Source organism: Phoxinus phoxinus (genome assembly GCF_949152265.1).
Source record: "Phoxinus phoxinus genome assembly, chromosome: 17".
NCBI lineage: Eukaryota > Metazoa > Chordata > Actinopteri > Cypriniformes > Leuciscidae > Phoxinus > Phoxinus phoxinus.
This window is the reverse complement of record NC_136892.1, coordinates 19133052-19148561: the sequence shown is the minus strand read 5'-3', so window position 1 is coordinate 19148561 and position 15510 is coordinate 19133052. Positions and strand designations below refer to the sequence as shown.

Below are 15510 nucleotides of genomic sequence, written 5' to 3'. Positions count from 1 at the left end.
CCAGGATGAATAATATAAGGGATAGCCTAGTTCACCCAAAAATTTAAATTCTGTCACCATTTACTCTTCCTTGTGTCGTTCCAAACTTGTATGACTTTCTTTCTTTTTTTTACAACAATTTGTAGCATTTTTAAATGTAAAATACCCACAAAATAAAAGGAAAAAAGAAAATAGTTTGACAAATGTCACACAAATAGAAGCTGCCCCTGATTCATAATTTTCAGTCATGTGTGGACTGGAGTCCAGGAGGGCAAAACATCTACAGAACTGCAGCACAGGCCTGTCAGTTTTCAATCTCAAAAAACAAAACTAAAATAAGTTACCAACATGCAAGTTTTGTGCAAGTGTAATCCATATACAGCACCTTTTGCAGTATTTCAATCACCAAAAGCAAAGGGGTTATTTTAAAAACAACAACTAAAAAGTGCCTTAAAAGTGCCCTAAACTGGTGCCATTAAATGATCAATAAGTATCTATAAGTGTGCGATGTCACATTAAAACTAATTGCATACAGCACTGTGGAAGGACACCTCAGTCCGGATACACCTCTTAACTAAAAGGCTGAACTTTGCAGTATTCTCCATAGAAGTCGCTCTTTATCAGAGCCTTCCCGGCTGACAACAGCATTTTCAATCCTAGTCAGAGGATGGATACAATAATAGAAGATCTATTGATCTATCAATCTATGATCTAAGATCTATGATCTATCAATCAGACAAAAAATAAATCAAAAATTGACAAAATCTGAAATAATAAAAGTACTAAAAAATATATAAATAAATTCACAGCATATACCCAGCTTTAGAGTTTGGGCTCAACTGATCTGATCTGACACAATGGGGACGTACTTTAACCAAGCTGAGTGAAATGACGGGACGTACTGAACTCAGACTGCTGTGTTGTGCCTCAGGTAGAAATAAAAAGAAAAACTAAGAGCTAAGAATGAGATTCACCAAGACACAGCGGAAACAATAGATTTCGATCGAACAGCAGGGGTCTGGCTTTGCCGTCTGTTACATCACACAGTCTTTTAATGTTTCAGTGTAGCGCTCCGGCTGTTCTCAGATACAGCACAAAATAAGGCTCAAGAGACGCAAGAAGCCTGATGATAACAACAAGAGCTGATAACACAGACTCATTTGAAACTTCTTAATGGAGCACTCTGCATCATTTTCATGAAGTGGAAAACAAGCAAGACGTCCTCTCAAAGGTCCAATGTTAGCAACCAACAAGTCATAATTTGCTACCTGACATAATTGCTAGACAGTGGTATTTATCATTTAGAGAGCAATTTATGACAGAAATATGTAAATCCTGTGTGTAAGATGACTTTGTCAAACTCTTAAAAATGTATGAATTTCATACATTACATAATTTTAAAACAAGTAGCATTTATTTAGCAAAACAAGTGAAATTTTTTCAAACCAAGAGGCATTTAAAACATGGAGCAGCATAAGCACAAGCACTTGACAAAGATACACTACAGTTCAAAAGTTTGGGGTCTTTACAATTTGTTTTTCCAGAGAAATAATTGAGAATCAAAACTCATTTCTAATGTTACAAAAGATTTCCATTTCAAATAAATGCTGTTCTTTTTTAACGCATTTAAAAAATGGATTGCATTTTCTTCAAAAAATATTATGCTGCACAACTGTTTTGAACATTGGTAATAATAAGAAATGTTTCTTGAGCAACAAATCAGCAAATTAGAATGATTTCTGAGGGATCATGTGACAGAAGACTGGAGGCTAAAAGGTTTTCCATCACAGTAATAAATTTTATTTTAAAATAGAAAACAGTGTTTTAATTGTAATATGTCAAATTTTTACTGTTTTTTCTTGACTGTATTTGATCAAATAAATGCAGCCTTGGCAAGTATAATAATCATTTTAAAAATCATTTAAAATACCTTACTGACCCCAAACTTGAGTAGTGGTGTATAATAAATTTCAAAGATTAAAAAAACAATAATGTAAAAAAATTGTTTATTTCAAAACAACGTTTGGTTTAGCCACTCTGGCTCGTAATAATGGTGTCGTGTGCCCTCTTGCACAGATGAGTATGCACAAAAGTTGCACAAATAGCCTACTCTGAAATATGGTTTTTAATCTTATCAAAAAATGTCACTTTGGTGCTAAAGTACAGTATGTGTCTGCCTTCATAAAAATCAAACCTCTACAAAACTGGATCTAAATATTGACGATTGGTCTGTGGTTTATGATTGTGATTTGTAATTGGACTTAATCTAAAGCCTGGAACCCATACACTTTTGAGCGAAGAAAAACATCTTAAAACTGCTGGGTTTGGTAAATGAGCAATCTACAATTGCCTAAACAGATCAAAACAAACCTGTTTTAACTGTCATATGAACATATTCAATAGAAGAAGCCTAGAAACCTGTCCAATTAAGAATACTCAGAAGAAGCACGCACACGTTGCACATCACTGACATTTCAGGAACGCGGTGTAAGTTCGAGGAATCTGGGGCAGGTGTGATAAGCAAATGCACCTCATTCCATGAAGTCTTGCATCACCTCGGTCGGTTATTGAAGCTACAAGCTGAAGGAAATTGTTTGGGAATCACTTCTGATTTAACAGACTTTACATATTTAAAGTTACAGTTCACCTGAAAAATTATCCCTTACATCATTCCAAACTCATATAGCGTTTTTATCCGTGAAACAGAAACAATGATGTTTTAAAGACTTTTTATGCCGTTTCTTAAATATAATTAAAGTGAATAGCAACCATGGGCTCCAAAAAGTACAAATAAGTTGTACATGTGTCTTGTGTGCTATATACCAAATTGTATGAAGCCATAAGACAGCCAGAAATGTGTGTTATTCCTTGAAAATCTTGCCTTGACAACCATGGTCACCATTCACTTCTATGAAAAAGAGTCGCTTGGACATTCTGACATTCATGACTGCTTGTGTTCCACAGACAAAAGAAACAATACAGGTCTGTAACAAAATGAGGACTAAATAAAAGATCCATTTCTGGGCAAACTAGCTAGGTAGACACGGTAGAGGAACTTCACAGATGGGCGTGTGTACAGAAAAGCGAAATGAATGAACTGAAATATGATGCTTTGACCTCAAATAGGTCCATAGTTGCCCAAATATAGAAGTGTTTTAGTAGAGTAGGCCACATGCAAATTGTGCTGTGTGAGATCAATCTACTTATTTGGTTTGTAAATAATTGTATGATGACAAAACCTGGGAGTCTACCTTGACAGCGTGAGTATCGTCACAGGTAGCCTGGGTGTTTTTCTATGTTAAAGAGTTGCACTTGGTGTACAGTGAAGACTTGTAAACAAAATAATAAAACAGTGGTCAAACACTCTTTTGTGTTTTAGAATGTTTTTTTGCACATAGATACATTCACTATTTGTTTTTAAAGCCTTCAATTTGTACAACATTGGGCAGAATGTGGAATTAAATTTCTAGAATAATATATACGTATATAGGCCTGTATAGTTGTATAACTAATAAAAAATATTGACTCTCACTACTTTATGGTTTCAGATGATAGATTGCTGTTAGTGATGCTAGAAAAACAAAGCACATGGTATGTGGCACAATAAACTGAGGCCTAATTCTACATTTAGCCTATGAATTTAATGAATGATCAAATGCCTCATTACCAAATGACAACATAACCACCGCACTATAGGATCAGTAGAGGTCCAGCCCAGCTAAACAAGAGTCTATTTGGTCCTACCTCTATTTTTGGGTGAGGAGAAACACTGTCCCCTTTCATACTTGATTAATTAATTTACACTAATTAATGTCACTTTGTGCCCCAGCGCTGAGCATGTCCCGTTTTTAGAAAAGCACTCAGACATAAAAGAACCCCCACCCCCCGTCCCATCAAAACATGCCCCAAGTGTCCATGTGTACAATCTGTGTGGAAGGATTCTTTTGAAGGAGAGAATGAATGCATGATTGGCAGATTAAGGATGAGGTTGACCAAGTTCTGACAGCTTGTAGAGGATACATCATCCCATAATAATCTATTATAGCTGCCTGAGTCTGACCCCATATTATGACATCATTAAAATACTGTTTTCCTTTGCATCTTCCTCTGACAAGAATGCTCTTCCATTACAGATCTCCTACGCTATTCGCGTAGTAAACAGTACAGCGCTTCCGGGTTGTTGAAAAGTTGTTCACAAAAAGTATTCTCGTCGCTTAATAACATTAAGGTTGAACCACTGTAGTCACATGGACTATTTGAACAATGTCTTTACTACCTTTCTGGGCCTTGAAAGGTGCAATGCAATGACATTGCTGTCTAGTACAGAGGGGTCAGAAAGCTCTCGGATTTCATCAAAAATATCTTCCTTTGTGTTCCGAAGATGAACGAAGGTCTTACAGGTTTGGAACGACATGAGGGTGAGTAATTAATGACAGAATTTTCATTTTTGGGTGAACTAACTTTAATACAAGACTATAGGAATCATTTGGATGCGCCTCTTTGCATGCTTCTTAATGACGTCGTTGGTGATATTACTCTGAGGTTACATTTCTGTTAGGATGTCCTTAATTAGTTAGCTATTGTGCATGGGTGACGCTGATCAGAGCAAATTTTAATTAAATGTAAAATTATTATACGAATAAGCACCTAGGGCTCAGTTATGCTCGGCTGTTTTCACAGGGATTAATCAACACCAGTTGACTGAGCATCTTGCTTATCAACTATTTCCTGTGAGTCCAGAAAAACTGGCATGAAAAATGAATGCAGTGAAGTGACAGGATTTCTAAAAAATGTATGAGATCATTGAGATGGCCAAGTATCACGAACAAGGTTCTGAAAACTTTAACTCAGAGAGGAGATTTATGGGCTTCCAAACTAAATTGGATACCATTTACTTTCACTGATTGGACAAAGAAACTTCTTCAAAATATATACTAAATCAGGTGTTATCTTAGAACCACTTTGGCGTACAATACTTAATTGAGGTACCCGCTAAGAGTTTAAGTCAATATTTCAATAATTGAATGACCAACATGTTCACGGTTCTCTGATGTTGATTATAATAAACTAACATTTAAAGGGATAGTTATATATAAAAATAAAAATTACCCAATTATTTACTCACCCTAAACCCATCCAAGATGTATATGACTTGTATATGAGGTGCTTCTTTCAGATGAACACAATCAGAGTTGTATTGAAAAAGGACCCGGGGGTTAATAAAGGCCGTCAGAAGCGAAGTGATGTGTTTGTGTAAGAAAAATATTCATATTTAAAACTTACACTTCCGGCAGACGGCCTACACAAGTCGACTTATGCCCAATAGGGCTGCACGATTAAACGGAATGTAACCGCAAGCGATTTGGCAAAGGCTGCGATTCTTTTATGCACAGCTTGTCAGTGCAGCACAGCTCTGTGCTCCAACTGAAAGCCAGAGGGCGCTCTCGCTCAGACACTCCACATATTCCTGCAGAAGTAATAATTTGTTACATTTATATAGCGCCTTTTCTGGGACCTCAAAGCGCTTCACATATGGAAGGGGGAATCTCCTCAACCACCAACAATGTGCAGCATCCACCTGGATGATGCGACGGCAGCCATATTGCACCAGAATGCCCACCACACCGGCTTACTGGTGGAGAGACAACAGTGATGAAGCCAATCAGTATAAGTAGATAACGCACGTCATTTCAGGAAATCCCTATGGGCATCATACTATCGCTGTAGCTGAATAAACAGAAGATTGAAACTTTGATTTATTAAATGTCTTTTGTTGGACAAGAGGTTCATAAATGCTTCTGAAGTTTGGAAATATGTTTGATGCGTGTTACTTTTAAAATGCATGTTATAAGCGACTAAAACTTGCAGTGCTTTCAGATGGAGCGGCATTTTCTACTGATCACAAAGCCGTACGTCACTGACAAGCTCTGCGTAAAAAAACAAACATACATGCGATTTCATATTTGCAATAAGCCAAATCGGTTTACACGCGATTTCATGTTAATTGCAATCGTGCAGTCTTAATGCCAAAAGAATAACTCCTGACGCGATGTACGACATCGGAGGAGTAGCGTAGCGGTTCAAACAAATAGACCTGGGAAACAAACTCAAGTTCCTCTGACATTTCTCTTTAAAAATTCTTGTTTTAGACTTCTAATTGGAAATACGTGACCAGTGTTTTTTTCTTTCTCTATCCTCTGTGCTTCCGCGTTCGTCAATACGTCATGCGTCAGGGGTCATTCTTCCGATGCGTACGGCCGTCTGTCAGAAGCCAGTTATTTTAGTTTATAAAGTTAAATATGGATATTTTTCTTACACAAACGCATCACTTCGCTTTAAAAGGCCTTAATTACAAATTACAAATTTTACTCTAAAATAAAAACTGAATATTTCAGCATTATATTAATGAAATATGCTGCATGCGTGCTTTATTATAAAATTAGACTAAATTATTTAATCAAATTGCAGCCTTTGATTTGTTAATCACATTAGATAGAGATTCTCGCGCAGCCCTAATTATTTATTTTAATTTAACATTCAATATAATTATTTGTTTTTCATCAACTCAACTCAACTCACGTTTAGGAAGCCCTGTTCTAAATGATAATTTTTTGGGTGAACTATCACTTTAAATATCATCAATGGCTTGTCTGATGAAACACAGCCTTAGACGCCATATCTCAAAGCCTTAAAGGTAGTTCACTTTGAAATTAAATTTTGGTATGTTTTAGCTTACCTGAAGTGCATCCAAGATGCAGGTGTCTTTGTCTCCGCAGTAGTTTCAATTTTTATATTTTTAGGTCAAACCGTTCTTGTCTGTCAGTCATATAATGCAGGTATATATGTACTGTCTCCAAAAGCATGCAGAGATGTATCTAATAGCATGCAGAGAAAAGTCCAAAAAAAAAAATTCCCCATCGTAAGTGCACATTGATGGCCTAAGACACGAAACAAGCGGTTTGTGTGATAAAACGAACAGTACCGGTATTTATATAGTTTTATCTCTTTTACACAACCACGTCCAAGTGATCTGTTTACACCGGATTTCTTCTCCGGAAACTAATCTAACCGCCTTCGATTGGACGTTGCATTTTTAAACTCAGCAGAAACCTGTGTGATTGGCTGTACGGCTCAACGTATGCCTTTGATTGACCTGAACAATGAAGCGAGTAGTGTGTCAAGATAGAAGGCTTACAAATTGGGAATAGCGGTAAGTGAAAACTCAACTCTCCCGGATGAGTTTGTGCGAGCTTAGGCCATCAATGTGCACTTACGATGGGGAATTTTTTAATTTGGACTTTTCTCTGCATGCTATTAGATACATCTCTGCATGCTTTTGGAGACAGTACATATATACCTGCATTATATATGACTTGACAGACAAGAACGGTTTGACCTAAAAATATCAAAATTTAAACTAATGCGGAGACAAAGACACCTGCATCTTGGATGCACTTCAGGTAAGCTAAAACATACCAAAATTTAATTTCAAAGTGAACTATCCCTTTAACAACCGAGAAAACACGAGCAGTGCCATATTTGTACATCTAATAGAGAGACAATTCTCTTTCTTTTAAACTCCATATTGTTGACTCATTTTGGATTTCTCACGAACATGCAGAACACAAATTTAAAGCATGCATGACGAAGCTTAAACTGAAAAATCTATCAGTTAAAACAGGTATGATCTTTGAACCATGAAAGCTGATACTGCATGAAGCAGTGACGGAATCTCTAACAAAGGCCAAGAAGGGAAACAATTAACCAGACTAGAAAGTCCCAGCGTTTAGAATGCATGCCATTCCACACCTGAGCAATGTCCTCTCACCGTGCGAGACTGACTGCTCTGCTAATTGTTCCAATGCATTTCCAGCAACCGTAATGAGATGGAACTTCTCAGTAGACAGTCGGGACACAGAGTCGATGCAATCAGCTACAAGTTTGTCAGGGTTATTTACAAGACGGGAGCCTGGCTAGATACAGGAATGACTGTCATAGTTTAGGGCCTCAGCAGAAGTAGCCAAACTGCATCATGTATGAGTGTGTGTGTTCTAATATTGACAAATAATAAAACAGAAAATAAGCGATCGAACATTTCAGTTCTATGAAGAAGTGTGAGACTTTTGTTTCATTATCTGAGTCAGCTTCTAGTGTCCTGATCTGTTGGGCTTGAAGGACACCGTAATAAAGGCCACAGATAAAAGCTGGAAAAGCTGTTGTGGTGGGAGGGAGCTTGTGAGAAACAAGGGTGAGACCTGCACAACTGGTTTTTCATGGCTTCTCTGAGCTGCATGACAAGAAGACCTGCATCCACGTCAGCTGTTTAACTGAGCTATGAGTGTTTGCGGCAGCTCTACGCACCATAACAAAATGGGTCAAACAATGAAACATAATTCACAAACTACTTCATAATGTTGCGTTTTTCAGCGTAAAACAGTTTTTTTACTTTATTATGTTACAGTATTTACACTACCGTTCAAATATTTGGGGTCAGTAAGACTTTTTTGTAAAGAAATTAATATTTTATTCACCAAGGATGCATGCAAATTGATCAAAAGAGACAGTAAAGACATTTATGTTACAAAAGATTTCTATTTCAAATAAAAAAAAACAAATACATTTTCATTTAAAAAACAAAAAAACTAATGAATAACAATTAAAAAAATGTTTTAAGCAGCGCAATGATTCTAAACATTGATAATAAGAAATGTTTATTGAGCAGCAGATCAGCATATTAGAATGATTTCTGAAGGATCATAATTATGACACTGAAGACTGGAGTAATGATGCTGACAATTCAATAAATACATTACATTTGAAAATATATTAAAATGGAAGTTATCTAAATTTGTTTTTACTGTATTTTTGATCAAATAAATGCAGCCTCAGTTAGCATAAGAGACTTCTTTAAAAACATGCATTCTTACAGACCCCAAGCTTTTGCCATTTTAAAAGGAAATTCAACGCAAATTATTATATTTTAATGGGGAAAAAAATAAGAAAAACATTTTGTGTTTCATCACCAATGAAATGTTCACAATTAGAAAAGAATTGTGCATTAAACATGGTCAATTTGGGATGCCCCTCATGCTGACTTGTAGACATGCAGAATACATGAAGGGAAGCTACCATAATCCAATAACACTTATTCATATGAATAACAGCTGTAACTATTATAAATGAATAAACTATTCCTACACCCCTAGTATATTTCTGCAGGGCAAAGCTCAATGTCAGGAAGTCTCAGGTTTCACTAGATTGAGCACACTTTCCCCATTAGGCTACAGGGTAAACGGTTAGAACAAAGCTCTGCGTCTCTGCTAGCCACACCCTGATCACTGTCAGCACACTCACAAAACCGCCCTAGAGGGAGAGATCAGGTGTTTCCTGGGGGACGCCTCACACTTTTTTCCCTTTCCACCTGTGATCTTTGTCCTGACCACTGTCCAGGAATGACTGGCCGATTGCCTGAATCCCTGTGAAATCTGACACCACTACCTGAGTGTGACGTCCAAAGAGTGAGGCTTGCTGCAGTGGTTAACAGGTGAGCGCGAGACTTCCTGCTAAATGAATGAAAAGTGACCGGAGCAGAGCAGGTGCACTGAAAAAATGTTTTGCTGTCCCTATTTTCCCAATAAAATTCCCATTTCATTATAAAAACACATGTGATTTGGGAGGCTATATTGCATTGTGAGATATACTGCATTATATTTTAAAGATAATGTTGTATATTTACAACACATTTAATGTCATAAATGTGCATTTAAATAAAATGATTTAATATTCTTGTGTTCATTTAGTGAATTTTTTTACTTAGATTTTTTTTCTTTTTTTTCTTGGTTTAAATGGCTTATTTAAAAAATAATTCCTCCTATAAAATTATTGCAAACTGTCAAAAGCCCCAAAGAAAAACTAAATACAATTTTATATTTTATTTGAGCAATATTTAAAGGGTTAGTTCACCCAAAAATGCATTAATTACTCACCTTCATGTCATTCCAAACACATAAGACTTTCATTTATCTTCGGAACACAAATGAAGATGATGACATAATCTTTTCGTATTATGAACAGATTGAATTTAGGCTTTTATTCATCAATGCACATATCAGATATGGTAAAGGGAAGTTTGAGTATGCTTTGTTACGCAGCATGTTTGGGCTAATATCCATATCTGACCCAAACATGGGGTGAAACAACCCAGCATTTTTTAGAGTACGTGAATAAAAGCCAATTTTGAATCTGAATCAAATAAAGCAATTCTGTCTCTTCAGAAAATTTGTTTTACGATCTCTTTATTACATTTTTGAAGTGTCAAACTGGTAGATGTGTGGACTCTCAATGGAGGCACAGAAATCTCTCAGATTTGATTAAAAATATATTTTTTGTTCCAAAGATGAACGGAAGTCTAACTGGTTTGAAACGACTTGACTGGGTGAGTAACTAATGACATAATTTTAATTTTTGGGTGAACTAACCCTTTAAGCAATATCACCCAGCCTTGTTTGTAGCCTACTACACCCATAATATTAATCACTGGATTAATCATATTACTTTGAGCTGTGCTGATGGAGCATTTAAAGGGATGTTAAACCAGAATTAGTTATAATCCACATCTTTACAACCTGCCGTAATTTAGATTACAAGTTATACAGGGACTCACAGAGGTACACCATTTTCTTACATAAAAAAAAGAAAGAAAAAGAGCATGAACAACAATAAAACATCTTAAGTGCTTCTCTCAGATTTCTCTCCCCAGTCATCCTGAGACTCTCGTTTCTGCATCAGTTACCTTAGCAGTGGCATTTGCCGAGCAATGAGTGCAGGGAGTGTGATCGCACATCCAGCCCAATGGTACATTCCCCCTGGACCCGCACATGACTTGTTTATCTGCCCAGAGGCACTGAGACACCTCAACAGTGACGTACTGTTGGCACATGGTTTAATCAAGAAGATGCAGAGATGACCATGTATTACATCCAAAAAAAAAATAGAAAGGGGGTGTTTTTGTTGAAACAGCACAGCAGAAGAAAAGACTCAGAGAATCTATTTGGAATGGACAAAAAGAGACATTAGCCCCATCAAATCTAGGTTGTGCTGGGGTCAATTCAACAAAACCTCGCATTTAGAAGGGGGGTCGAAACTTCGGGCTGGGGTACATTGTGCCCCAAACTAATCCTCTTTCTGAGAACAATAACCAAACAAAGACAAAAGGCTACATAGTAGTAACTTACATACAGTACTTACATCAAACAATAACGTAATTTAATAATATTTATTTATATCTTTCATTTAAAAAGAGATTTTGTAAGGTATTTTTACTGGGAAACATCTTGGATTGTGCTTTTTTTAATAGCCAGTACAGGATGAGTCATCAATATATTTGGTGCATTTTCCCAGCAGAGAAAGACATTTTAAAGCCACCATGATATCTAAACTCACTTGGATATAGCCTACGTCACAATAGGGAGGAAAATACCATTTCCGTTTCATTCAGACTTTAAATGTGTTTATCTGCAAAAGGTTAATTTTGTAGACACTAGCATTTAGACATTAGACATTTGCCTAAAACTTCTTATTTCATTAGATATTTAACACCATAAGATGTTATGTTCTTAGATGTATGATAATATTGTATACACTCCCTCTTTAAAACTAGCAAGTTGGTCTAAGAAGAAAAACAGATGGTAGATTGTCTCTGGTCTTGCATACAGATTATCAAAAAGTAGATTATGAAGTCTAATTAGGTGATGGGGGGGACTTTAAAATGAGGTCTGTCATAAAAAAACTGCTTAAAATGTCTGTCTATTCAATACTTGACTCAATACAATACTTCAATACCAATGATACATGTGGGAAGGGTGGTTATGATGACCACTGGTTTGGTCTTTTGCGTGAGATCATTGAGATAACAGCTCAAAGGCTAATAAAACCTGAAAACTGAGGAATAGGCCTACTCTTAGTTTCAATATCTGATAAGAACACAAAGGCAAAAATAAGGGAGTGAACTGGTGTGATATGTATCCACCCTTATGGTGACACTATAAGTATTGGGATGAACTGAACAGTTCACCAAAGGCTGAAGACAGGAGGAAAAGAAACAATATTAAATTTGCATACAGGTCCAAACAACTTGGAAAGACTGAGTCACCTGCAGCATTAATATGTGACAATAAAATGAGGCTACACCAAGGTCTTTCCTAATTTGTGATATCATATTTACAGCTAGCATTCCTTCTCCGAAATATTTCTACCAGAGATAGATGACATAATAAAAAATAAACAACTGTCAATTGATTACATTTGTGAAATGACAAGACATGAATTCCTGCTGAATTCCCATGACTTTTCCAGTCTTTTGTGATGATAGTTGGGTAAAGAATTATTTTTTAATAAAAAAATAAAAATCCATTTTCTATCTGAAGAAATATTTTAGAGCTATAGGCACAGCTTAGAAAAATTGATTTGGCCTACTACTAAAATCATACATTTCCATGACAAAAAAATCACGAATATTTCCAGGTTTCCAAAACTATAGAATGGTAATCCTGAAAATAAATCTACAATTGTCATATTAACAATTCAAACAAGCACAGTAAACTCAGATGTAAATTATCCAAATGACTAACTCAATAGCACGCCAAACAAATTTCACATACTAATGATACTATTCCCAAACAGCACATTACGTAATCTACAAATGGATGAAGTTCATTATAACTGGACAAGGATCCTGTCTTCAAGACAAGAGCAATATCCAATAAAGAGCAGTTACTGAATATCTTCATTCTCCAGTATTGATTATGCTGGTTTTGACAGATACACGTAATATGAAGCACTAAAGAATAAGAGGAAGAACTCGTCATGAACACATGGTTGTGTCTCAATACCCAGTGAGCTGCCTTCGCAGACAGCGTTGTTTGACACCAAAGCCGCATTAGAACGCGCACAAACGTGCTGTCTAGATAGGCAGCTCAGTATGTTTCGAGACACCGCGAAAGCCGAAACTACTTAACGTTACAGACCGAAACCAACAGGAACACACCTGTCCGCGATACTTCCCTGTGTTTTATAGGAAGTTAAAAGCAGTTATGCAGAACTACAGGGCGTCAAATGGTTGAATATTACCTTTTGTGAGGTTTTATGATGTTTTTAGATTAATGAAAAGCTTTCAAGCTAGTCATGCTACATTAAACGAAGATTTAAGTCCCTATCCAAAGACTGGTGAAGGCGTCGTTTACTATCTCACACAATAAATTACATTATATTACTGTCCATTTGTAACATATTACATTGTTATACTACGTATTTATAAATTTAATGGTGGAATAAAACTTAAACTATTACAACAACTCACCTTAGAGTAGAGTTCGGTCACAGACATGATCCCAAATACAGCAGATCCCACCTAAACTAGTCACATCAGCACACGTAAGGTTAAATATTTCCGCTTGAATGTGATGATATTCCCATCAAGCTTTATAATCCAGCTTTCTTGTGTCCTGTCACCACTCCATGTTGTGCTGGTTTGTACTTTTGAACTCCCTCTGACGGCTAATGTTAGCGCGTTAGCCGCGCCTGATCACGGCAGGTGTATATGTCCCCATAATTGAAGTTCAGTTAGAAAAGCGTCGTTCATCCTCCGCATAAACAAATTACAAGTTAAAATAAGCAATGACTGCGACTTATCACAGACTTATAATAATGGCTTAAATGTATCGGTTAAATAAGAGATAAATATGTAATTGTCAAAAAGGCAGGAGTGAAGTTGCTGCCCTGCCTTCTTTCCGTCTCCATGGACTCTCGATCATGACTGACATGACCGCACCGCAGCGGCAAAGGATCATGGATCAATGGCACAATTCAGTGTGTCTACAGCGACACCCTCTGGCCAATTACAGCACTGCATTAAAAATTTCAATCTAGATTGTAAACATCAGGATTGTACGTGTATAGACTCTAGTCTGTCAGCAGTTAGAAAATATTACGAGAACATTTTGTTAAGATAAAACCGTTTACCTTTATATAAGTGCCGTTTACATTTAAATTATTGCTGAACACCAAATGAGGAGAAATGCAAAGCTAAGCACTTGCCGAGCCTCATAGCTGTAAATGAGATGTAAATATAGGCCTACCTATGTGTGAATGAATGGCAAATAAGGGTGTCAAAAAAAAAAGTTTCATGAAGTTTGTTTGCTGAACTTGGGTCTTAAGATAAATTACTTGTGTTGGTTCTCATTTGTAAGTCGCTTTGGATAAAAGCATCTAGCCTACTAATCGACTACATGTAAATTTAAATGTAAAATAGCATCGCTGCATATTTGTGTTTGAAAAATAAAAATAAACAATATTATGCCAGCATTTATTAATGAATTTCAAGACTTTTTTTGAACAGTTACACCACCTATACAATCTCAATAAGTTAGGCCTAAATAAAAAAATAATTTGAATAAAAAAAATGTTAATTTTAGAAAATGTGTATTCGAGCCATTTATTTATTTATTTTTGTTTAATTGTTTTGACCAACAACAAAAAAATCACATCATTGACTTGTATACATCACTAAATTCAGTGTTTTTGATATGAGACCAACTCCCTGAAATTATTGCTACATCTTTGACTCCAGCTAAACTGTGAAACACAGCGCAAAAAAAAGCAACTTGTTAATATACAGTATAACATCAGAATAAACATTGCTCCAAGATAACACTGCTCTGATTAAACTGATTGGGTCAATTTCACTGTGATCACACAATGTGAAGTTTAACTCTATATATTTATATGTACTTTTTCCTATGTTTCCTAGAAATGTTTGAAAGCAGAACCTGCCTAGAATAATCGAATAGTGTGCGGTGTTTGCTCAGTCAGTGTCTGCATCATTAATCAAAGACACAAAGCTGAGCAACACAGTAGCTTCTCTACTCTTATCTGCAAGGTGCAGAGTGGACAACACAAACCATGTGTAAAGTACAGGGTGGAATAGAAATTCAGCCTAAATAGTGCACATCCTGAATAAGGATATAAAAAATTCCATAAACAGAGGTGTGATTTTTGTTTTGAGAAAAAGTGTTTAGCTGGTTTCTATAGTTTTTTTCAATTAATTTATTTACAAAGCTGTTACCTGTAAATCTCAGTGAACCACATGCTGTATTATTAATGTCATAAGAAAATCTAGAATTAAAGAGTAGCTGTGTCTGACTTACCTTGACATAAAGCTCATGTTCACGCATCTTCTTTTAAAAATTGTGCCAATATCCACAGACACAATGATCATCAGAGCTCTGAATTATTCAGATATAGTATATTCCTCATGTCATGCTTTAAAAGACAGCGTTCTTTGCCGAGTCTGAGAATTTTGTAAAGTTCAAAACCGGCTTGCGTAAAAGTTAAACCTGTCTAAACAGCTGAGTGAGAAAGAAAAAAAGGAGACAGATTTCCAGACAAATCATACCAATTGCTCCCACACCCATAGCACTCCTAGGTAAGGTATTGGGCGTTGACTAACTTCTTTAGCATACACAAGCTGTCGTG

At 36.2% G+C, this 15510-nt stretch overlaps 1 protein-coding gene across 2 annotated transcripts in view; it reads right to left on the bottom strand.

Moving 5' to 3' along the window:
* Positions 1 to 13816, bottom strand: part of myo5b (myosin VB) — a 44916-nt gene extending 31100 nt beyond the window's left edge. For both annotated transcript variants that reach the window (XM_079585437.1, XM_079585436.1), the window contains exon 1: positions 13337 to 13816. In XM_079585437.1, coding sequence (XP_079441563.1) covers positions 13337 to 13363 — 27 coding nt within the window. In that variant the 5' untranslated portion in view covers positions 13364 to 13816. The remainder of the gene's footprint in view (positions 1 to 13336) is intronic.
* Between the last annotated feature and the right edge of the window lie 1694 nt (positions 13817 to 15510).